Here is a 24,717-nt window from a genome sequence, read left to right on the forward strand (position 1 = left end):
CGTGCATGGCGCCGAAACTGGGGGAAACAACATAGACGCGAAGATCCTGCAGTGCGTGCCGCCGAAGCAGAGGCAAAGCGGACTCAGCGGTAAGACCTTGCAGTACGTGCCGCCGAAGCGGAGGCAAAGATGCGTCAGAGGCAAGCGAAAGCCGAAGGAGCCACGAAGGGCTTCAATAGGCAATTCAGGGAGAACCGATTTGGGTACAGTTGCTAGGAGTGTGGTCGCTTGTGGTCCAAGAATGATCTCACAGCGCTGTCGTTGACTTGCCATGCACTGATTAGAATGCCATGACTAGAATTGGCCAATGGCCATTGAACATGTGTGTAGCGCCACCAAGCGTGTGACATGTCAACTTCTCAAAGAGCATTGAATCCAATGTTCCCTGACAGGTTGACACGTGACCCACTTGGTGGCGCTACACGCATGTTCAATTGCCATTGGTTTCAATGATCACTGAATACTGCCCGTGTGACATCGGCTGTCGTCGTCACTTGTCTGTACCTCTGCTCGGTAGTTTTCAATAATATTCTACGTGGCCTAGTTCGGAAAAACTGAAGTAAAGCGAACGAATGGAGTCGATGTGCACTGTGCATTTCCATCTTCTTCTATATCTGCGTTTAACTGCCTCTAACAAAACGAAGACCTCACTAAGCGCATCATTACCCATGGGAGACAAACATTTGAGGTTGCCACTTGGTGCTCAACAATGGAAATAAGGCATTAAGAAACAATCAACTGGGGGTTTGCCCTATTCACATATTCGCATCTCGCACGACATCCGCGCATTAGCCCTGCATGGAAAAGCCCCGCCCAGCAGGCAGTGCGCTCTATATTGCCTTTACTTTCGACAAAACATCTGTCGTTTTATAACAACCTTCGCTTACTCCAACGTCGTTTACTGGTATGATGTACCATGCTTTAAATATATCGCTTCTAAATCCTGGAGTTGGAGTTGGACGGACTAAAAATAATACGGAGCTTCTAAATCCAAACTATATGAGACGTGGTTGTCCTCGAAGTTAGGGACACGAGGACACATGCTACGTTGCTTATGTTCAATGAAATGGAACAATAAAAGGACAGAACAGAGTACTTCTTTGGATATAAGCGCACGGGCTTCAATTCAATTCAATACTTTGCAGCGCGCAAAATGCACTGACAAGCTCCTCGGTAGACAAGAACCGATAGCGAAATAGGCGTGTTGGCAACATGTTGACAGAATCGGTAAACTAATCATCTATAAATAGCGAAGCAAACACGGAAAATAGGATATGCGGTTTCCGCCATGTCGCCTGCGACTGATTTCAAGAAAGAGAGAACTCTAGGTTACTTGTAGATGCCACATGCAAAATTTCAGCCTCTTTTTGTTTTTTAGCGTCGTAGTTTATGCTTAAATACGAAAAATGAACGGCATGTTCCCATCATGAGCTATCACACCTTGGCGGACATCACGAGGGAGTGCCATCGAGACAAATGTCACTGAGGAGACTCCTTTCAGATATTTGTCGAACGTAATCAGCGAGTTTTGTCTAGAATGGGTGTTTCTATTGCTTCGCAGAACAAAAGTCGGAAACTACTGACACTATAGTGTTACGGCAGCCAGAGCGCTCGCAATAAGATTCGAATATAAATAATTGGCCGCGTAGTTAATTGAAATATTTTGCACTGTGACTATGAGCATCATAACAAAGCATATGTTGTTTAGTTTGTGCTGCGTTTAGCTTGCATAACGCAACGTTGTTTTAGCTTTGGTTTTGGTCCGGACGGTCGCTTCTAGCGTTGTGTTAATAGAGAGTTTTAGTACATCGTACGCTACCACCTTTCCGTACGTAATGGATAGCGTTGAGGGTTCTGCGCACGTCCACAAGAGAAAGAGTGCTTCGCGCAGTGCGCAGAACCACCAACGCTATCTGTTACGTACGTTATCGCCTTTGCGTACGATGTACTAAAACTCTCTATTGTCGCGCTCGAGTTTCGTCATCGCGCACTATCCTAATTCGATTCCTCCCACCGGAACAGACTAACAACACTAGTCCGCACTCTTCGTACTCCTAACGCTTAATTCTCACTTTGGGCACTGGATGCTTCGTCGCATAATTCTCGCATTCTGCCCAATGGTCTCGATGTAATATTGAAATTCAACGTCGCAAACACCTTGAATTTGAATTTGAGTTTATTCAAGATATGCGAATGTAAATTACACTGGCTATGTACAAGGGATGGCCTAAAAGCAGCAAGACCGCTGCTTGACGAGGGCACATCCCCCCCCCCCCCCCCAAAAAAAAAAAAAACTGGAAAAATAAAAAAGACAGAGTCTGATTTTCGAGCTCGATGCACACAGCGTCACTCAGCATCAATCTGTGTGAACAACTGACATAGCTCGTTCACCATTACAACCGCAGACGGCCGATTGGCACCCGAAGAGACATCAAATGTTTGGTGCAAAAAGACAAAGCAACTTCTTACCCGAAAGCACTTCCAACGACTTACTTTTGCCGAGTAAGGTGCAAAGGGAAGTGGTTGGTCGGAGGACCTGCTACACCATATTCGTGCACATCTGAGCCGGCTGTACTATCTGGGTGTTTTCACTGGGCTCTCCTCAGACGCTTTAGGACAAATGTCGGCACAGTCCCCTCGTTAGTTCACAGGCTCGTCAACGCGCATGCCACCAAGACTGAAACCTTAGGTCACTAGAACGGCGTTCTAGCGAGGCTCTTATACGTGTTTGAGCTGCATAAACGCAGCATTTAATGCGCGAGGGCATTGCATGTGGCGGTTATACGCAATTCAACAATGTCTTGCCAAAATAACACAAGAAGAGCGCCGAAATCACTTGCGAAAACCGCGGCGTCAAAGCGAAGACGTGAGATAGAGCCCGGGAACAAGTTCCACCCACAGCCGCTATGCACTGAGAGCGGCGCAACGATCGAGATGCAAGGGGTGTATAAAACACGTACCACTGTTAAAAGCGCGCGATCCAAGTGAACCTCATCCATAACATCATAACTGAACCACAGTCAAAAACGAGAGATCCCATCCCGTATCTGTGAGGAAGTGTAATGCATGCTTCGAAGACCAAACATATTTTATAGCTTTCATTGTGAAGGTTACTACAGACCGCTTAAATACATATTCGGAAAATATACTCAGGGCAGTTCTTTCGTTTCTCTGAGTGATTAGTTCTTGTTGAAACTGCGGACGAATTCTTTGGCTGTCTCCTAGAGAGATCTGTCGTCATTACTCAAGGAAAACACGGAGAAGGAAGAAAAATGAACTATAGAAGGGCTTCACCATATCGTATCGACTGCACATCCTCTACGACAATACAGTTAAGTAATTAATAACCGCCCCTGGCTAGTCGTGTTTACTGTATCGGGATTCGTACAAAAATACGAAAGTATTGGTGGTTGACAGCTGACATAAAGGAGCTCCTAAGTAAAGACAGGCAGTCGTTCAAAGATGTGCGGGGAAACCAAAGGCTGATCCGATTACGATTCATATAGTAATTGAGTTAGGTAGCGACGCGTGCTTTTCACCTACTTTCACAACGAAAAGCAACTGAGGGCGTCTGGAGCGCTTGGCGCCTCGCAAGGCACAGGCGGAACGTTCGCAGGGTTTCTTTGCGAGCATCTCTTGCAAGATAGAAAAGCATTCGTTATCTGTATGAGTACGGTTATTCAGTCCTTTGTGGTTCTATTTTTCAAAGTCTATGGAGTGCCTGAACCGTTTGTGTAGGATGTTTTGGAACAGCCAGTCTTCAACCGCAGTATTCTCTTCACGGGAGAGGTGGTAGGGGCCCTGACAGTTGACAAGCTTGGACACTGGACTCCCTGGTAACGTAACAGCAACGTCGGCGACACCTTCGCCTTTCCCATTATAGGCTCCTCAGAACGAGATGCTCCTTCACTCCGCCGAAGCTTAACCCAGCTTCTCGCCGAGAATAACCACTTTTTCCTTTTTTTTTTCATTCTTTTTTTATGATGACCACAAAGTTTCACAATGATGGTGATGGATAGGAGAAAAAGCTTCCACCACTCCCACTCCCTGCCAAGGTGAAGGTCATCACAGAGTTTTCTCGACCTACATCACTAAGGAAACTCCGCCAGTTCCTGGGCCTTATAAATTTTTATTGGCGCTTCATTCCTCATTGTGCTGAAATCATGCATTCCGTCGAAGAATTCCAGTGACTTTCTTACTTTTTCGAATGCGTTACGTCGTACCCGACTTTACAGCGCGATTATGTTCCCAAGCAGCACACAATATTGGACCCATATTGGCTGGTCATTGGCGATACGGGTCCAATATGGGACCCGTTTCGCCAAGATTTTCCCCATATTGGCTGAAAATGGGCAATATGGGCCCCATATTGCCCAGTTTCAGCCAATATGGGGAAAATCCTGGCAATATGGGCCCCATATTGCCCACTTTGAGCCAATATTGGGAAAATCTTGGGAATATGGGCCCCATATTGCACGCGTACACCCCATATTGACTGAACAGGGTACGTAGCCGTGTTGCACAAATGCCCAAGCAGCACGGCAAGATTGAACGTTGAAGCGTGTGAAATACCCTATTCACTACATCGTTACATTCAACAACTTCCCGCAGATTATACACATTGTTCGAAACAGTCAACGTACTTGGCATTCCCAACGTAAAGTTCGCTAGAGTTCGACACCTCAACATTCCACGTCTTGAAAGTCGCCGCCATCTTCCTTCGCGATGCCAATGCCAATCGGTCGAGCCGACTGTGAGCAAGCGAGTTGTTTGTGCGTAATCACGCGTCCTACAACTAATGCGCATGCGCGACAGCCCGAACGGACGTTTCATAGGGCTAAAATGTCGCTGGGTGCTGTAATGGTAACGAAATTGCGGCAGGTCAAGTAAAAAACACAATGTTTGACAAGAAGGGACGGCTATTCTGTAAAGTTAGGTGATTTCAAGTTGCTGCAAGCAGTGTAAATTGCTCTGGCGTGTGTCCGTCACCGCCACGAAAGTGTTTCGCTGCTTTGTATTCTCGGAGCGGGTGTGGAATGTGTTAGTCCACAGAATATTGCGATCCCAATGAAGGCTTCTGAGGGATCTTAGGTATTGGCAGTTCTGTGGGACTGCTTGTGATCTTCAGCGCGGGCGTAGCACCTGTTCTTCGTTTTTTTGTGTGTTTGGGCAATGCCGTGTTTCTTTTCTTTTTTTTTTCGTTCTTTTGTTTTTTTGCAGTGATGTGAACGTGGATCAATTAGATCCGCAGAAATAAAAAAGCAAAAATCATACGAAAGTAGTGAATATTATACAGCATAATGCTTTATTATTACACGGGCTCCCCGTAGGTGTTATCACAGTAATATTGGCAATATTGGTGCAAAATGGGCTTGCCAATATGGGCAGCCCATATTGGCCCAATATGGAGCCTGGTTGCACTCCCCATATTGGTCCAATATTGGCAGCCCATATTGGGCCAATCTTGGCAGCCCATATGGGTCCAATATTGGACCAATATTGGCGTGCTGCTTGGGTTGGGACGTTTGGTGCACTTAAAGGGACGGTCACATCCAGAAACCCATCTATGAAACAGATACCACTATGTTCAGCTTCGACCAACAATCTACTTGGCTAAATTTTCCGTCTAAAAAGTGCTTAGGTACTAAGTAAACGAATTTTAAAGATCAGCGCCGCTTCCGCAGCTGCGGAGACTCCGGTGACAACGAGATCACCGTGACGTCACTTCCTAACAGAGTGAGTGAGAGAGCCTCGCTCAGAGGAGAAAGGCGCCGTCCAGACGGCCGCATCACCGCGGCATCCCTTTTCTCAAGGCCGCGCTCTGATTGGTGATGTGGGGAATCCGTATCCGCCTTTTTCCAGTGAAGGAATTAGGCATACTCTCAACATCCGGCGCCTGCTCTTGTCGTGTATTTCATCGAATAGCAGACAAACTGCGCCACTATTTCGCGTGGGGTTCTCAGTACCGTCTTTCGAGTATCGAGCTTCGAAACCTTGCAAGTCTCCCCTCCCCCCCCCCTCCCAATAGACGATTTCAGAAAATCCCAGTGCTCCTTGCATACGCGTTGCATCCTCGGCGATTACTAGAATGAACTGTCCTTCACGTTTCGTTTTCGCTGACCTTGACTCCTCGTGGACAAGAGAGAAGGAACCGAAACAGCTTGGAGACCTTCTCCACCTTTGTTATTAGCAAGTTCACCTAGTTCAAAGGGCCGCTAAGCTCTCAGGGATTTCCTGAAATCGTCTATTGTTGCTTCTCAAGCACCCTCCCGTCAACCACATGACGGCGCGCGACGTTGTCGTTTTCACCACAGCCCTCAACGTTCACCCTCTTCTAATCGCTCAAGGACCGCAGTTCAGATACCACCGTCGATTGTTTGGTGCATCAGCCTATCACTGCCTCCTCCCGTGTACGTGGCAGCAGGAAAATCCGTCAGTGGACCATTGATGGCGATCGATGGTCCCCAGTCTCCGTCCAGTCGCTTATTGTACATCGGAACGAACATCCAAATGCCAGACCATACTCGACCGCCCAACTGGAGCCTGTAGTACATAGTGTCGTTCACCACATCGAGACCAAAGGCCCTCTGGTGTTTACCAGTCCTCGCCGGTTTCCTCCTGAGAAGCTCAATATTGCCCGCGAGAAGTTCAACCAATACTTCTTGATACTGCCATTAATCGCCCGTCTTCCAGCAGCTGGGAACCGCCCTTATATATATGGTGCCCAAGAAGACAGGCGACTGGCGCCCCTGTGGGGACTGCCCTCAACCGTGTTACAATCCCTGACCAGCCAGGATGCCATTTGGTTTACGGAAAGCAGCGCAGTCATTTCAACGCTACATCGAGTTTGTTATCCGTGGTCTACCATTGGTTTTCGCCTGTATCGGTGACATCCTCGTAGCGAGTTCTCCCTTGAAGACCACTACAGCCACCTTCACCAGCTTGTCCGCCGGCTCTCAAAGCGAACGCGAATTCGGAGTTCTGCCCTTGGATTTCCTTGACCACAATATCTCCTCTGAGGGGATTACTCCACTCCCTGCCAAGGTGAAGGTCATCACAGAGCTTTCTCGACCTACATCACTAAGGAAACTCCGCCAGTTCCTGGGCCTTATAAATTTTTATTGGCGCTTCATTCCTCATTGTGCTGAAATCTTGCATTCCCTCGAATAATTCCTAGCTACCACGCGATCCACATCTCAGCCTATTTCGTGGGGTTCTGATGCTGCAGCCGCCTTTGAGTAGACCAAGGAAGCATTAGCTAATGCCACACTTCTGGTTCACCCCGACCACACGCACCGACCTGCATAATGGTGGACAAATCCGCAACAGCTGTCGGAGCTGTTGGTGTCGATGACTGGAAGCCAATCGGTTTCTTCTCCTGCAAGCCCCCATGAAACGCGGTACAGTACATTTGGCAGAGAGCTGCTTGCAATTTACCTGAAATCAGCGGCATGGCCGAGCGTGTGGTAGCCAAGCGTAGCCAAGCGTGTGGTAGCCAAGGACGTGCTGAAGACTGGGAGGTGGTGGGTTCGAATCCTACCACCGAATATGCTGTCTGAGGTTTTCCCTGGCTTTTCCGGCAGACCTTCCACACGAATGTCAGCACAATTCCCCCTGAAGTCGGCCCAGGACGCACACTATATAACCTCCCTGTCCCCCACTCCTTCCTGCTGTCTTGTCTCCATCTGGCTACGTCTGAACGCCGCTCATAGCCACAGTTGCTTCAGGGCGCTAACACGGAATTAAAAGAAAATACCTGAGCGTCAAGCACTTCTGACATTTTGTCGAGGGCCGTCGTTTCACTATTTTCACGGATCATAAACCGCTTTTGTATGCGCTCCACTCCTCTGGAACGAATTACACTACCAGAGAACAGAGTCATCTTGCTTTTGTGTCAGAGTGTTCCACAGACATTCGTCACCTTCCTGGACTTAACAACCCCGTCGCGGACGCTCTCAGTCGAGCTGATATTTCTGGGCTGTCATACTCCTCTGCTTCGACCCTGTCATTACAAACACTCGCTCGACTTCAGGGACGACGAATTTCGACCATTTCGTTCGACTGCATCATCCAGTTTACACCTAGAAGATGTTCAGTTTCCTGAAGCAACTTTCACTCGGTGCTGCGACACCTCCTCTGCGCAACCACGCCCTTTCTTGCCTTTTCCTGCTCGCCGTCCCATTTTTGGACAACTGCATTCGATGGCTCATCCTGGGATACGTGGCACGCACAAGTCAATCTTTGCCAGCTATGTTTGACCTCGCATGCACGGTGACATCAAGTAATGGGTGCGTTACTGTCTTATTTGTCAGCGATACAAGGTCTCCCGTCACACCGTGACACCGTCAGCTAAGTTCCCTGAGACAGACAGCCGTTTTGACCCGTCCACATGGATATTGTCGTGCCGTAACCACCATCCCAAGGTTGTCGATACCTTATAACCGCCACCGACCGCTTCTCGCGTTGGACAGAGGTTACTCCCATCCCTGACGTCACTGCCTCCACGGTCGCTACCGCTTTGGCGTCCCTTCCACCATAACAACCGACCGCGGCCGGCAGTTCGAGTCTGCCCTCTTCGCAGACTTCACGCGCATGTTCGGGTGTGCACCGCACCGGAACCACTGCTTACCACTACGCAGCCAATGGCCTGGTCGAGCGCTTTCATCGGCAGCTCAAGAGTGCACTGAAGGCCCACCCCAGCACGCCTTGGACTGACGTCTTGCCTCATTCGCTCCTTTCCTTTCCCGCCGCTGTCAAGGAAGACCTTCGCTGTACGCCGGCGAAAATTGGTTAAGGAACAACGCTACGAACCTCTGGAATGTACTATACCACCTCTCCACCGCCGAACGCCTCAGGGAACTCATGCACGATCTTCACCCACGCCCTCCCCGTTGCGGGGTGTGCAGTACCCCGTTCCCCACCCTGAACTCACCACCTCTTCCAATGTCTTCGTCCGATGCGATGGTGTGCGGAAGACCCTTCAGCCTCCATACGATGGGCTCTTTCGCGTCATTCAGCGCTCGCCGCAACATTTCACTGTCGTCATCGCAGGCCAACCTGGAGTAATTTCCATCGTCCGCCCGCCTCAAACCTACCTTCCTTGACCGACAACAACGCTGCCTAGTGCTCTCCTGCATCCGCGCCCGCGGATGCAAGCTTTCACACATCCTGCGCCCCATCTCAAGCATCATCAGCGTGACACGTCCACTGGGCATCCCCCTTTTGAGAAAAGAGGAAGAAGCGGCTGATAGCCCGCGCCGGTGGCGCGACCTGGGATTCGGTTTTTGCTTGTTGTTGATAGTCAGTAAAAACGCTTGAAGGCAGTTCGGCTCGGTCGCTTCTTCCCCTTCATAATATTGGTGTCGAAACCCTGGAATATTTCGGAAGGACGACCGATTTTCCTTCAGGCGTTCACCTGGTTTCCCCTTTCGTTGCTCCGGTACTGCCTCCTTCGTCAAACGTGGAAACTGGACCGTGCTTCATCGATCGGCTGCTGCAAAAGCAAGCCCCTGTCCGGGAGAAGATAAGGACACTAAATCCGAAATCACACATCTTCTCGGCGAGGCAACTTCTGTCAGGCTCCTGGAGTGTAAGGCAGCACTGCTCAATCGGAACGCCAAAGTCCTGCGACACTTAGATCGACTTATCTAGGAGGTAATCGACTTGGAACAATTGGAAAGCGAGATTGAATCATGCGATTCGTACGATGAGCTGATTGTCGTCACTCTGGGACGTGCCAACCGATTCTTGGGCCATTCGACGGTTACATCAACGTTCGCTACCCCGTTTCCTATCGATACGGCGACTCGTTCGATGGAACCACCGCAGCCAGCCGCCAACGTCACAGACGTCACTCCGAAATCCCCAATGTCAGTATCTGTTCATTCCAGCGCACGTCGACGACATTGTTCAACGTCGCGTTTTGCGGGGACACCGCCCGATGTAGACTCGGACGAAAATAGCAGGGACGACGAGCCAAAGGGCTGCTGCAAGTGCCAGGAAGAGGGACACATAGGGGGTGATTGCACTACTGACCCCGTACCACGAGTGAAACCCGATGGCAAGCCTGCGGAGACCCCATATCTTTTTCCTGCCCTGTTAACGGGTGAGGACTCGCCCATCTCTACGACCATCTCGCCCGGCGTGAGCATTGCCAAGGACGCATGCTTGGTCGCGGCAAGGCTTGTCGCTCACATCAAGCAGATCTCCTTGCTCATGAGCGTGCGCACTCATTTCTGGACCGACTCCACGATCGCGCTGCAGTGGGTCACAAGTACACCTTCCCAAAGGCCTACATTTGTCTAGAACCGCGTGGTCGAGATTCGACGTCTAACCGCCGACCAACCATGGAGTCATTGCCGGGGTCAGGACAACCCAGCAGATCTCGTCACAAGCGGCATCCCTGCTCATCGTCTGGACAACGACCAGCTCTGGTGGCACGGTCCCCAATGGCTTATCATGCAGGCCGAAGAGTGGCCAACTTATGTTCCACCACGGGTCTTTTCCGGAACTCAAGAGGCTGGCGATGCGCCGTCCAATGCGGTGTGCAGCGTACCATCAGGTACATCGACTTCTGTTTTCGACCTGAACCGCCACGAGACCTGTAGTCGCGTCCTACGGGTCACCGCATGGGTATACAGATTTATAGCAAATTCTCAGCATCCGAGGACGCTCACTCAACGAACCCTGACCGCGCCTGAACTCAACAAGGCCAAGTCATATTGGATTCGTCAATCGCAAGCCGAAGCTTTCGTCGCGGAGCTCGCCGCGCTCCAGCGCAACGAGGATCCCACGATCTTCCACGATCGAGCTCTTACAGCCCGTGCTCGACGCCGAAGCCCCTAACCCACCCACCCCTTTCTGCAAGTTTTCTCGTGCGACCGATACTCTGAGGGCGGGGGGCTCTGTATAGTGGTCCTGGCATCCTCATCGTCATCTCTTCATCGCTCATCTGAGTCCCGTGTGCAGCGCGATCATTAAAGTCAGTTGGGCACTTTCTGGGTTCTAACGTGGTGCTGGTAATATAAAATCAAATAATCTCAGTTAGCTTTAATTGCCATTAGCGTTCATATAATGCACTATGTTGTGTCGTCTGTGTTTTTGCCCCGCTCAGGATCGCCATTATGGAGATATAATGTAGCAATGGTTTGTGCGCTGCGCAAAGGTTTTGAAGCTTCATTTTGCGACGAAGCTTTATATGAGTAGGGATAGTTCTCCACAGCTGTCACATCACCCCATAACTCCTAACATCCTGATGCCAAAAGTTCATAAGGCATATACAGTGAAATCAAATAACTCAAGAAAAAGGTGCTGGCGCCAGGAGTCGAACCTGGGGGCCCCCTGGACCGTCCTGATTTCCGGTTGGGGAAGCTATACAGTTACACCACCACAGTGTGTACAGTTCTCACACGGTACTTCCTGATTTGTGTTGGGTTTCGCAGCGACCAGCAGCCTGGAGGCTGCAGTTTGCTATCACACTTGCATCTAGGTGCTCTCACGTCGAAGCCGTACTTCTTTTTAGAACATGTGTAGCCCATCATTTGCGCCTCACACGTTTATAGCCGTTTCAACGTGACGTTCCTCTCCAAATAAGATAATGGTTTCAATGTGGCTTCAAAGCTCGAGGATGGAAAGTTCTATGCAGAAGATGAACTACCAGCATGTGACTACATCAACACATTTATCTTTGTGTGTAACTCGGTGGCTCGTAGGTACTATCTTGCACCGACTCCAGAAATATGACAAGAAATATTATACTGCTGTGGTGATTTCTTCAGTTCGACTTGTAGAAAAGTATTGCGTGGACGAGATGAGCGACTGACGCAAAGAGGCCCAGTACCTGCGCAGAAATCATAGAAGTGGCTCAAGAACTGGCACCATAGCCGAACACCGAGCAAACAAGACAGGACACTCCCACCAACTAGCACGTCCTTCCACCTTAAGAAGTGGCACACTGACGACAAAAAATACTTGGGGGGGAAAATGGAACAAAGTGCAAACAAACAGCGGACAGACAGTGGAAACAAGTTCAAGAAGAGGCCAAGATTGGCCACGAGACTGGCACGTTTCGGCGAGACATTAGTGTTCAACGGTGTTAGCAACACCTGTGGACACACAAAGACACGCAATGACACAATGGCAGGAAACACAAAGGCTAACAACAGATCAAATAGATATGAATTAAATATAGTTTCGCGCATACTTTCGAATGCTGCATAATTGATACGTTCCTGTTACACCCTCTGTACAGTAAAACAAGGTGTGGAATCAGTCAGGCAATGCATAGCAGTATTCATACTTTCCATTTCCCCCTATCACATCACATCACAGTAATAATACTTTTCACTCGCTCCCTATTGGCATGCTATATTGGGAAAATAATGGCAATTCCATTGGCTCGATATCAGATCGTATTCTCGAACCATGCATCGTTGCACCAATATCGCTACTGCTGGCTGCCTTGCCGCTATGGTCCAATGATGGTGCTCTGCCTGGGCTCCATCTCTGTCATTCTATATTCGCATGCATGAAGCGAACTTGTCATGGTTAATAACTAGCACATCTGAAGACATCAATTAATTAATTGATACTGAGTAACCTTTAAATAAACGTGGTGTCTACTTCAACACTCTTCATAGTGTTCTTTAGGTGTATTTGCGATATTGTGCCTTGTACAGCGGTTAATACGAAAATTCCGACCAAAACGAAATTTACAAACCTGCTGTGGCGTGATTCCTTCATCTACTTCAATCATCAAATATATACCTCGATAAAGTTCGCACCCGTTGATTTATAGCAGAGAGTCGAACCGAACCCGAACCTGAACCGAAAACCGTTATTAACCGTTATTTTTTGCCGAACCGGAACTGAACCGCTAAAATACCCGTAACCGGTTCAAATAACGGTTCATACGGGACTAAGGGCGGAACTTTGCATGTTGTGCATGAAAAACTTTTTTTTTCTCCTTTTTGTTTCTTTTATTACCTTCGTAGCCTTCCTCTTGCTTGTCGAAAAAGTCGTGCCCTGCAGGGATGCTCTCGATTTTCTCGAGTCACGAAATAACTTTATTTTAAGATGATGAATGGAGAATGATGAATGGGAAGTTATGACTGAAACTGTCATGAGTAATAATGTCTAAGACATACATAAGAATATATATAAGAATTAGGTATCAACGACGGTTTGGGGTAGCATTCGGGAAGAAACATATATTATAATGAGTACTAATCAACCTGACCTTACAGAGTGTCCAACCTAACTGCAGAAATGATCGCTGACACAGAGCACTGTCCACGAAAAACTGACTGCCCTCCTATGACGTTTGTGTTACGAACAGGTGCAGCGCTATAAGATCAGCCTGTTTGTAACACAAACGTTATGGGAGAGCTGTCAGTTTTTCTTGGACATCGCCATGTGTTTGAGATCATTCCTACGGTTATCGTGGACATCCTGTATATGTGTACATAAATGCGAGTAGGCCGACCAACCGATGGATATGTCGTCGGCTGTGCGACTTTAGGTCTTTCAAATTTTCTCTTCTTCGTTTGTTTTTTTGTTTTCCTTCTTCTGTTCTTTTTTGTGCAGTGCATTGCGAAAGCAAACTATCTGAGCTCAAATACAGCATGCGTCCGTGTGTACGACACTGCAGGATAAACTGCCAACGTGCTTGTGTCAACTTACAAAAGAACATAGCAAGCTAGTTTTCTTTGTGCATTTGAAATAAAACAGGTAAAACCAACCATACTGAGATCGTATTTAAAAATCGTGAATCAGTCGAAAATGAGTCGAACACTCTGTTTGCACTTGCTCTTGCCCGTGCTCTGTCTTTGTCTCACAGATACTTCACTCTATCGACGACATGCAGCACTGCGGCGGTCAGTGATGAACGATAACGCGCATAAAGACCCCGAAAGGCCTCGAAAGACTCGAAAGACCCCGAGCTGAGAATCGCACAATTCCAATCCAACTACCATGAAGCGTCGTTTGCTGATTAACGTGTATTCGTGTCTCCTGACTGTTAATCAATATATCAATATCAATGACTTAAATGACTTAGGCTAAGGTAGCAGGCTTGGTTGACTGTTATATTCCTGCCGAGGTGCCGGTGGGTTAGTTAACCACCGCGACATGAGCCACTTTCTGGTGAAGTCAACACAAACTGGTAATTTATGGTTACCGTGCTGTGGTAACCACTACTAATCTTGTCTTCCATTTCGCCGAACGACCTTTGACGTTTTCCTGTCCACTGTACCAGCACTGCCTGTTGTGCTTCATTCCCACCCGTGGCCTCTGAACCGGTTCTTGAACCGAACCGTTTGAAAAAAAAAAAAAAAAACGGTTCGAACCATTATAGTTACCTCCCAGAGCTGAACCGGAACTGAACCCTTACCGTCGAACCTAAACCCGAACCGAACCGATAAACGTTTCGGTTCGACTCTCTGATTTATAGTGCAATTTTATTGCAAGCGGCATCTTTCCCGTGGATGTCACAGTTAGCTGCATCCGGTTTTCGCCGTGTGAATCTTCTACCCATTTCAGATAAACGTTGTCCATTATGTTTCAGCTTCCCTCAAAACCGCTTCCTGCTGCCTTTATCAATCTCAACCATGTCTTCGGTCGGTGTTGTTTATATCCCGAAAACTATTAGGCTTTCCTGAATGAAATTTTGCATATGACAATTATATATTCACAATAGAAGTTTATCCCAAAACTGAATACCAGTGTCTAGAGTAGCTTGATGGGCTTGTTGGTACATGACTCAGAGAACAAGGAGCAGTCAAAAACAGGGACAACGACACAAGAAGACACAGTGCATGGAGCCTCTGTTTGTGTGTCTTCTTGTGTCGTTGTCCCTGTTTTTGACTGCTCCTTGTTCTCTGAGTGAATACCAGTGCACAGATCCAGTATGTCCCTTTCAAGCATCAATAATCCCTGGCACTTGGTCTATCGTTTAAGTACAGTTTTAAGGTACATTGCTCATCGTTGGTGTACAATTGTGTCAGTACTATAACCGAAATGTAATAACTTCGATACCTCGCATTATTACATATGCCACATATTACCTTTCCTGCTAAAATTCTTCATATACGTATACTATTTATTGTCAGTAGCCTATACAGAAACAGTCGTGTAGAAGACCTCCTGTAGACCTCCTGTATAATATTGTTCCTTGATTCCTAGCATCTCGCAATGCCTGTGGCACAACAACGCCAACGGATTAGACGTTGCAGGTTGCATCGTTGCAGGTTTCTGTAAATATCTGTCCACTTCTCTAGACCACTGGCAGGTAAAGTTAAAAAAAAAAAACATCACGCAATCCAATAGTTGGAAAGCTTACTCGTTTTATTAACGAATCTCAACTTAACACCAAAGAAGAAACTGGTATTATTAAGTACGCCATTCATTGGTTTAGTGTTCGTGTCGCGTAGCATACACATGCGTACACTCATAGCGCTAATCGCCTGTATGGTCGTAACACCTGTAAGGATGTCAATTTTGTTATAACTTTTTCTCGTGGTGTATTGCAGCACGACACACAGGAATGAGAGGATCGTCAACACAAGACAACGTGAAGAAAGAACAAAAAAGACCAAACACTCAACGCTGCTCTTACCGCTGCGGCTATAGCCTGGGCCCATTGGTACTTGGCAACTACCACGAGGACACCAATGCCACCAGCAAGGTAGAGGAGAAATCCACAAGCATGGAACACAAAGAACTGAAAGCACAAGCAAAACACTCGCGAATTACGAGCAGAAAAATTACATATCGCTTTGTTGGGGATTACGCATTCAATTCGCTTTGACATGGCAGTAGACAATCAGACAAGTCCAGATCCTATTGGGCAAGCAGCCTATAGGGGATGGGACCGGAGGACTATACAAACACGACAACTGCTACTCCCAACTTAATGGTTTAATAGCATAGGAAGTTTTTACATATAACAAGAAAGCCTCACACAACTGGCTAAAATTGCAGAATGGGCCAGTTCACAGAAAACCTGGAACCTTGTCGTCTGCGTTTCCTCCCTCCAGGTTTTATGTGTGTCATCCACAATTGTCATGGTGGTGGTGGTGGTGAAAGGGCTAGCCGTTGTCGGCCTCACAGAGGTGGGCAACGTCACGACTGACGCCCTGGGGGATTGTGGGTCCTGGGCCAACTTCTAAGGGAACTGTGCCGACATACGTCTGAAAACGTCTGAGAAAAAGCCAGGAAAAATCCCAGACAGCACAGTCGAGACCAGGATTCCAACCCGGGTACCGCCCAGTCTCCAGCACGCTAACCACTGAGACAGGCGAGCTGGTCCACAATTGTCCTGGTGGTGGTGGTGGTGGTGGTGAAAGAGATGGCCGTTGTCGGCCTCACAGATGTGTGCAACGTCACGACTGACGCCCTGGGGGAATGTGCGTCGTGGGCCAACTTCTAAGGGAACTGTGCCAACATATGTGTGAAAGCATCTGAGGAAAACCAAAGACAGCACAGCCGGCACCGGGATTCGAACCACAATTGTCGTGCTGTCTTATTCTCCGGTCCTATCTGTTAGGCGGCTTACCCAAAAGGATCATGTACCAACTACCCCGCCTTCACATTTGAAATGGGTCCACAGTCAAACCGCTAACCATCCCCATTTTTTTCTTTATCACATCAGCATCGCCATCACGATCAAACCGCTAACCTTGTTGAAGGGTCGCGTGACATTCGACTATGGTGCGCTAGAAATACGGGTGTGCCAATCGGCAAGTTTTTCAGGTACCCAAAAATGAAGGATGCTCCAGGGACGCTGAAGTCCGCGATAGGGCCGCGCTCTGGTCATGCGCAAGTCATGTGATATTCCACTACAGTTTGCCCAAGAGCGCTGGTGTGCGAATGTCAGTGCTTGGGATGCGATACGGACAAACAAGGACACGAGTCACCCGTTATCAGTTATTTTGTTGCAGGTATCACCGCGGCTGGCCTTCACTGCTTTTTTATTTGTTTGCTTTTGAACTGAGGCAGCCCGACGAAACAAGAAACTCTATACAGCAACCTATTCTATCAAGCATTAACACAGTACCATATGGCCACAGTGGCATGTCTTGCGACTTAAGACTTACGGCACGACGAAACAGGTTTCATACGAAACGCCGCAAAACTGTGACAAAGATTCTCAGCAGGTGAAGACAGGCGAGTCGACGATACTTTCGAGTCGCTCGTATAGTATCACAAACTGACGAACAAAATCTGTTGTGGCCCTTAGTACACTGCGAAACCGCAACAGGAACCATTCTGCTGTCTACTGATCCCACTTTATGTTAGAAATATTTTCACCAGTGGAATATTATTCCACGAAAACCCCCGCATTTTACGTCTGTCGAAGCAAGAAGTAGACGAGATAGCGTTTTTTTTTCCCCTATTTATTTTCTTGTTCACCGAACTTCGGAATCAAAGCATGTACACGCCCACGCGCTTTACTGATAAGGTGACGAACGAACATCCACAGCATGGCATGTGTTATCACATCGAGACGTTCAGGTGTGTGCCATTAGGCCCACCCGTCTGCCGTTGTCACGTGACGACTTCGACGTACTGTCCCCTAATTGACAACCATAAACGCAAGCAGAAGGAACAGTTGCCGCTGAAGAAAGCTTCGACATCAAAAATGTTTTATTGCTTATACGGAGACACAGGCGGAGACTTAGTTTTCCTTTGTAGTTCGTGGCGAATCCGCATGGTTCGCTGCGAGCGACGACTCGATCTATCCTTCATTTGAGGGACCCCCCCCCCCCTTCCCCATGCATTGGATAGGCCGATTGGCACACCCGTATTTCTAGCCCACCATAATTCGACTAAAGCTCAGACCGTAAGTTAGAGATATTCCTGGCTGAGGAACAAACATGTTCAATCCCATCCCACCTAGATTGGTGCATTTGTGCATATGCTGATTTAAGCGTACGAATAAGCGTAATATGCAATACTCACAAACAATGTCGTTGGCAGCACGGTACCGGTGGCGGAAAGGGCTCCCGAAAGAAGGACATATAAGCTTGGGAGCCAGTACGCAAACGAGACGAGGTACAGGTAGAGAACCACGTTAGACACCCAATGGTTGTGAAGTAGGCCAAACACGGTAATGCCGAGGATCTGAAAGACAAAAGAAGATTAAATGAGTCAAAGAAGAGTCATGAAGTAAATTCGGAGGCGCCGTGGACGTTGTGCCTCGAGTAGAATTGAGTTATATGAATACTGCATCTTAAATTGCGTGAGAATTAAGTTACGAAAGGACGGCCCGAGTTATGAAAAATATCTACGGCGGGTGGGTATTTTTGTGAGAACCTCGCAAAAGCGAATTCGATTGCGTAAGGTAACAGTCCTCTTACTTTTTTATTATAACACTTAATGGTCTTACGTCGCCAGACAACTATGATCATGAGGAACGCCATAGTGGTAGCTCTGTGGATTCATTTTTCCAGCACGAGGGTTCAGTAGCGAACGCCGAAACATCAGCACACGGCACACGGGGAACAGGTTCTTTCACGTGACATGAACCACAACAAAACATGATGCATCATGCGATAGTTAAGCGAACGTGAATTTGTTGGCAATCGCCTTGTGGAAATCGGGATATATTCCGTATTGTACCTAATTAATTCATTGAAGTATCATTTCCTTGAGCTTGAGGAGTTGGTAGGGACAGGTACACAAAACACAAGTAGACAGGGATAGACTAGACTTGCCCTGTCTACTTGTGTTTTGTGTTCCTGTCCCTACCACCTCCTGAAGTTGAAGGAAACAATATAATAATTGGGGGCCTACGTCGCGAGACAACTGAGCTGAAGGAAATGATACCATCAACATCGTCACACCAGCTTGCTTGCGTTTCAATGCTTTGTTCATAATTAATTGAGTCTAATTGTGTAATTCCTGAATTCAATCTTCGAGCAGAGTGTAAGTCGTATAGAGCGTCCTCGGAGACCCTGTATTCCGTTGTTTGCAATCAAATACATATCATGTGTTCTTTTTCACAGGGTCAGAACAAAAAAGAAAAATACGCGCGACACTTAAGAAAAAAAAAAAAAGACCACGTGACAACGCGAATTAATGCGCCATTTGCGTGCGCTGCGACACTAGCCCCCTCAAGCGGGCTACGAGCGAACTCTTCCTCCATTCCTCGCTTTCTTCCTTCATTCCGCTTCCGAGCCAGGCTATCAACGCATCTGGTTTATTCACAGTGCGCATAAGGGGGCTAGTATCGCGGCGGACGAATCTAGCATCCGCATTGTCGCGTGGTATTGTTTCAAACAGGGTGTCGAACCGAAACGTTTTTCGTTCCGGTTTTCGTTCCGGTTACATCATAAACGATCCAGTACCGGTTCTGCTCCGGAGCATAAAAATAACGGTTCATAACGGTTTTTAACCGGTTCCGCTTCTGCTGGGAATAATCATCCCCACACACAAAAAAAACCAATGTTACAAATTGTAAACCAGTTTATTTCGCATACATTGTATTTAATATTAATAAACAGCTGTGAAATTGGTATCTCCTGGTTCCTGTAGGTTACTGTCTGTTCAAATGGGCTTTCTCCTTTCTTGAAGCACATGCTACAAATGGACTTGTAAGTCGTGATGTCATACGTAAAGTACTTTCTTGCTGGATTGGAGCGATCGCGTCCCATTCGAATGTCTGTTGCTACGGTCTAGCCAGCAAGCACCACCGCATGAGTACGACGCAAATCGAGGAACACCTTCACTCACAAACGCGCTCGACGGCTCCGTTTTATTTTCTTAGTGTCCTGTCCACAAAAGAGTTGCCACTTCGCACGGGCTTGCCCTCGCGTATACGTAAGTGTATTCCACTTAGCTGCTCTCAAACAAGGGACGCGTTGCGCGACATTACCGATAAACAAGCCGTTATGCAGCCCCCTTGGGTCGCTGTTTAGTTGAGGAGAGTTTGCGTGGATCAAATTAAAACGAACACTACACTGTAAACTTTTTCACACCTTTAAAGGTGCACGTTCAACCTGGTTGCGTAACATTGCATCTCCAGGATGATATTTTACAAAATTAGGAAAGCATTACTAAAGATCAAATGTCAGTGCAAATCTTGCTTTCATTATGTCTTGGATATTGTCAGTACGTGCTAATGCATATATGCATCGCTACCGATAATCGAGCACGCGTAAGTGTCTACAATACTGTTCAACAATGTTTTTTCTTGGACCGAAAACCGTAAAATATATTTTTCGGTTTCCCTCCTGAGCGAAAAAAACGTATACGGTTTCGATTCCGTTCCGGTTCGCACCAAAATAGCGGTTTTTTGCGGTTTTCGGTTCCGGTTTTCGGTTCGCTCCGACACCCTGGTTTCAAACTTCGCGCGCCGTTTGTGGAGCTTGAAAAAAGAAACACGTAAGAGGTATTGGTGTGCCAAGGCGGGTGAATACATGCCAGTATTCTTTCAATGAATGAACATTGTAGGCAATGATCACGCTTGCTGGACGAAAATTGTCAGTAATGCGCAATGGTAACTGATAAGTCGTGGCTTTACGTAAGACAACTATGACCATGAACGACGCCACAGTGGTAGGCATGTGGATTAAGTTTGCCCACCTGTCGGTTGTTTAACGTGCACACCGTATTTGACGTACCTCACGGAAGACTAAGACACTTGTACCCTGCCACCAAGTTGCCGGCATCCTCGCCGAATTCGAACCTGTAACCTTGGGCCGTACAAGCTGCCAACTGATCCATCGGGGCCGGCCAATCATGACTGCGTTACCATAGAAACTTTTACTGTCCTATTCCACTTGCACGGAACTTTGGATATGGGGCCGCAAAGGGATAAGTACAAATTCGCGAAAGACGAGATATTCGCTGGGGAGTGTTCCATGTAGCATATTTTGGTAGGAAAACAGTAGTAGCAGTATTTTTAACACTGGGGAGCACATATGAAGCTTCGCTAATGTGCTTGAATTAACTTGGAGTTCTACTAGATCCCACAAGGCAGGGAACTAGGTTGAACATCCCTTATCATTTTCAACTACGCCACGTAGAATTTACGAACGATGGAACATTTAAAAAAAAGTCGGAACACTATGGGCTGCGCTACGAAGTAATTCATAAGAAGACTTTAAAACGTCGTATGACCCTGCGCTCAAGATTACTATGAAATTGCCCCACTTGTTTCACCCCAATCAAAAGCAAAATTGCTTACATGAGAAATATGGATTGCCTGATGCAACAGATCACGCCTAATATGTCTTACAGAGATATCCAATAAGTGAGAAAGAACAACGAAATGCAGACCCTTGTTCCATGTAACTTCACTCTACCATTGCATACCGGCCTTGGATGTAGCACACACCGCTACATTCAGTCTCAGTGTGCTACAGGTCTATTGTGAAAATTCTGTCCACCCACTAATCCCGAGGCTGCGAGTTGAACCCAGATGAGTGCCCCAAGGGACGTTAAAGGGACTGTCGCGTCCGTCACGGTAGGCTCCGGAACTATCGTGCCGTTTTGCTCCTTTTTCGTCACCGACAACAACGCAGAAAATCCTACGCGAATTAGTGGAGTTGTTTCTGTGCAAGTTTGTGTAATGCATGGCAAGAGCAGACGACGTATGTTGACGATATGCCGGAATTCCCTCTCTGGAAATCGGATAGAACGTCACTCGTACAAGGCCAATCAGTGAGCGCCCTTTGAAGCAGACAAGTCCAACCAGGAAGCGGCCAGAGGTGGTTGTGAAACTGCTTGCCGTATCGGCCACGCTCAGGCGGGCAACATCACGACTGGAGTCACTAAATAAGCTAGCGTAGCTTATTTAGTGAGTCTAGTCACGACTATCGACTAGACTAGTTAAGACCTCAACGCACGCGAAAGAAACCCTTAGCTTTCCAAACTTATACCACAGGCCAATCATAGCTCTGTCACCTAAGAGAGGAGACGAAGTAACACAGACAAGACGACGATCAACTCTCAACTAAAGGATTCATTAGAGTAAGTTCATAATGAGTAGTGCGAACAACAGGACGACTGGCAGACAAGGACAAGCATATTATGAGCTTACAACACCCACGCGCCGAATTCTAGCACGTTCTTCGGTGAATCTCGTTGAAATAGGTTGTGTTGTGGCTCCCCCACTGGATATTATAATTCCAACGCCAGTAAGACAACCGATGGGGAGCGCGTTTACACATGCCATTATTTCTGTCCACGTCTGATTGTGCTGACACAGCTCAGTCTAAAGGCTACCAACTGCCCCGGCTTTGCAGGTTGGTGCCTTGGTGTCGGCCATAATCACTTACTTTGCGACGCGCACCATAAAAATACAATTTCTCCACACGACACACTCAAGGGGAAGAGGACGATAGCGCTCACTCTGGTGATGTGAGAAAATATAGGGACTTTTTGTGACAATACAAAGATTACGTCTTACCCCATCCTACAGTTGACCATACAGACAATGCCCATACTTTTTGTGCCAGCGTCTTCAGGCGACTTCATAGTTCCCTGTGAAGTCGCCCCGGGACGCACGACCCCCATTGCGACTTGTCCCAATCCAAAACACAATACACAGATAGCAATACAAAAATACTGAGCAGATGCAGTCTAATGGGCAGCCAAATCGCAAAAATAAATACGGTACATGGCAACACACTACCACCGCCACCTTGTGACCATTGCCATAAATGCAAAGTGAAAAAAAAAAGAAGAAAGAAAGAAAGTATACGCTTCTCACTTTCAACAAATCAAAAGACTATATCATTCAGAATTGTGGTTTGGCGGGAACGCGTCATTTGGTGAAGTTATCAGAATTTGACCGAAATTCGCGCTTTTGTAAACGTTACTATAAGGTTATTTGAGCATCTGCAGCGCTTGCATGGAAAATTAACATAATTGCCTAAACCTTTCTGTCCCCATGGACACGTACAATCTAGAGTTATTCCCACACGATTTAATATTTCGAGATCGAATTGGAAAATGAGTTGTCATGTACAAATCAGTCCACCAAACGAGTAGAAATCATGCACAGTATAAGCAGTCATGGACTATGATATCATAATGAACGGTGGCCTGGTTATGGTAAATAAACCCATGTATGCCGATTGGCATTACATGGATCTGGACTTCCCGACAATGTAGCAGCATTAAAATGTGTCCAATGTTGAACTTGGTACAAATGTAATTTTATGCACCCCACACACACTTTTCTTGCTTTGAAAGCGACCTTTATTCCGATGACTATTTTCCATGATGATGTTTTCCAAGCGTATGGACTCTCCAAGGGCACGTTGATACAACGCGTGGAAAAGACAGCGCAGGAGCAGAATCAGTCGCTCTAACCTTGCAAAGAGAAATGCCCACTTACTAGTTCACTTGTATGCACTAGCGCTAACACATACCACATCTCTTTCTCTTCGCTTTTCCCAATCACTCCGATCTGACGTGGAAGCTAGAAGCATCCGACTATCTCGTGCACGGGTAAACGCGCGGTACAGTTGGCTTTTTCAGTTATGTACCGTACAGGCGTACGCCGTATATACTGTACCATACGGTGCACCAAGACAAGATAACACTTACCAGCTCAAGAAATGTGAGCAATCCTCCGTGACTTGAAACGAAGGTAGTGTTCACTTGAACAAAATGGAAGCGTGTCACACCGGAGGTGGATGTAACCGTCGTCGTTTGGCGGGTTACCGTGGTCGCCTGCATCTTCCCAGTTCAAGCTGAAATCACTTTTTTTTCTTTTTTTTCAGATGAGCGTTACACGGGCGAGCTTCCTTTGCTGTAAGTGTACAAAATAACGCCTTATGGCCGAGAAACGACGCTATACTTTAATACCGCGCGGCCTCGGGATGTTGACGCGGGATGTTGACTCGTGATAACTCAAGTGATACGTCGCAGGAAATTCTGGTAGATTTTACATGTTTCAGCTCACGATACACTATACATGCTCTGACGATACACGATACATGCTCTGACACTCGAAGCCCTATGCGTTTAAGGCAATGAAAGGAAAATATGACTTTCCTTATTCATAACAAACACGGAATTGCGAGGCAAGCAACTCTCGTTCGTCATGCAGCGCCACTTCACACTTCAACAGCTCACGCAGATTACAGTGATGAAAATGTCGAGCCGTACTTTTCGTCCTATGCTTCTCGTCATTTTAAGTGCATATGGCTTTAAATGCATCGCTGAGTGCATTGCACACACGGAAATATACACGGACACTGGAACCAGCAGCGAGAATTCGACTAGGGACAATAATATGGACATTCAGTATGTTCAATCTCAACCAACACGCCTATTCCGAATATAGTTACTTTTCAGCTCCGCAACTGACAATCTTCAAACCGTGGGTCAGATTTTTCTTCGCCCTGCAGCGTTTGTGCAAAATGCGGAACAGAAAAAATGCACGGAAATATTGAACATTTCCACAACTCACCAAGGGCGTGGTGTGGGTGTTGGCCGTGTTTCTCTACGTTTGCGAGCGAACCTTTGTGCGTTTACTCAAAGCCTACCGTACGTTCTCAACCGCAGCGCTTATCGCCCTGTGCCGATAAAGGCAGCGTCTGATAACAGAAACCCACATATTTTTGTTGGAAGGTGGTGAGGAGATGGGGGATGAAAACCTTTGCTCGCAATTGCCAGATAATGTCAAGAATGCTCTGTGTACATTATGTTATCAGGCGTAACGGTACCACCACGGTAAATGTGGAAACTGCTAATGTGGCGCAT

General features: G+C 47.2%; 1 protein-coding gene and 1 long non-coding RNA gene across 3 annotated transcripts; one reads left to right on the forward strand and one right to left on the reverse strand.

Moving 5' to 3' along the window:
- Positions 1-15,718, forward strand: LOC135377676 (uncharacterized). The gene is made up of 2 exons (XR_010418174.1): positions 1-89; positions 15,528-15,718. It is a non-coding gene; the product is annotated as an uncharacterized LOC135377676 (long non-coding RNA).
- On the reverse strand, positions 11,664-24,533 carry LOC135377674 (uncharacterized). 2 transcript variants are annotated; one of them, XM_064610266.1, is made up of 5 exons: positions 24,425-24,533; positions 23,557-23,761; positions 17,959-18,120; positions 15,614-15,718; positions 11,664-11,839 (listed from the first exon to the last, which is right to left on the reverse strand). In XM_064610266.1, exons 2-5 carry the CDS (start codon positions 23,686-23,688, stop codon positions 11,774-11,776), a joined length of 465 nt encoding a protein of 154 aa, XP_064466336.1. In that variant the 5' UTR covers positions 23,689-23,761; positions 24,425-24,533; the 3' UTR covers positions 11,664-11,773. The 2 variants fall into 2 exon arrangements, with proteins under 2 accessions (XP_064466336.1, XP_064466337.1); XM_064610267.1 differs by lacking the exons at positions 23,557-23,761; positions 24,425-24,533 and adding an exon at positions 20,622-20,715.
- Positions 24,534-24,717: the final 184 nt, after the last annotated feature.

This window comes from Ornithodoros turicata, chromosome 1 (genome assembly GCF_037126465.1).
Source record: "Ornithodoros turicata isolate Travis chromosome 1, ASM3712646v1, whole genome shotgun sequence".
In the NCBI taxonomy this organism is placed as follows: Eukaryota; Metazoa; Arthropoda; class Arachnida; order Ixodida; family Argasidae; genus Ornithodoros; species Ornithodoros turicata.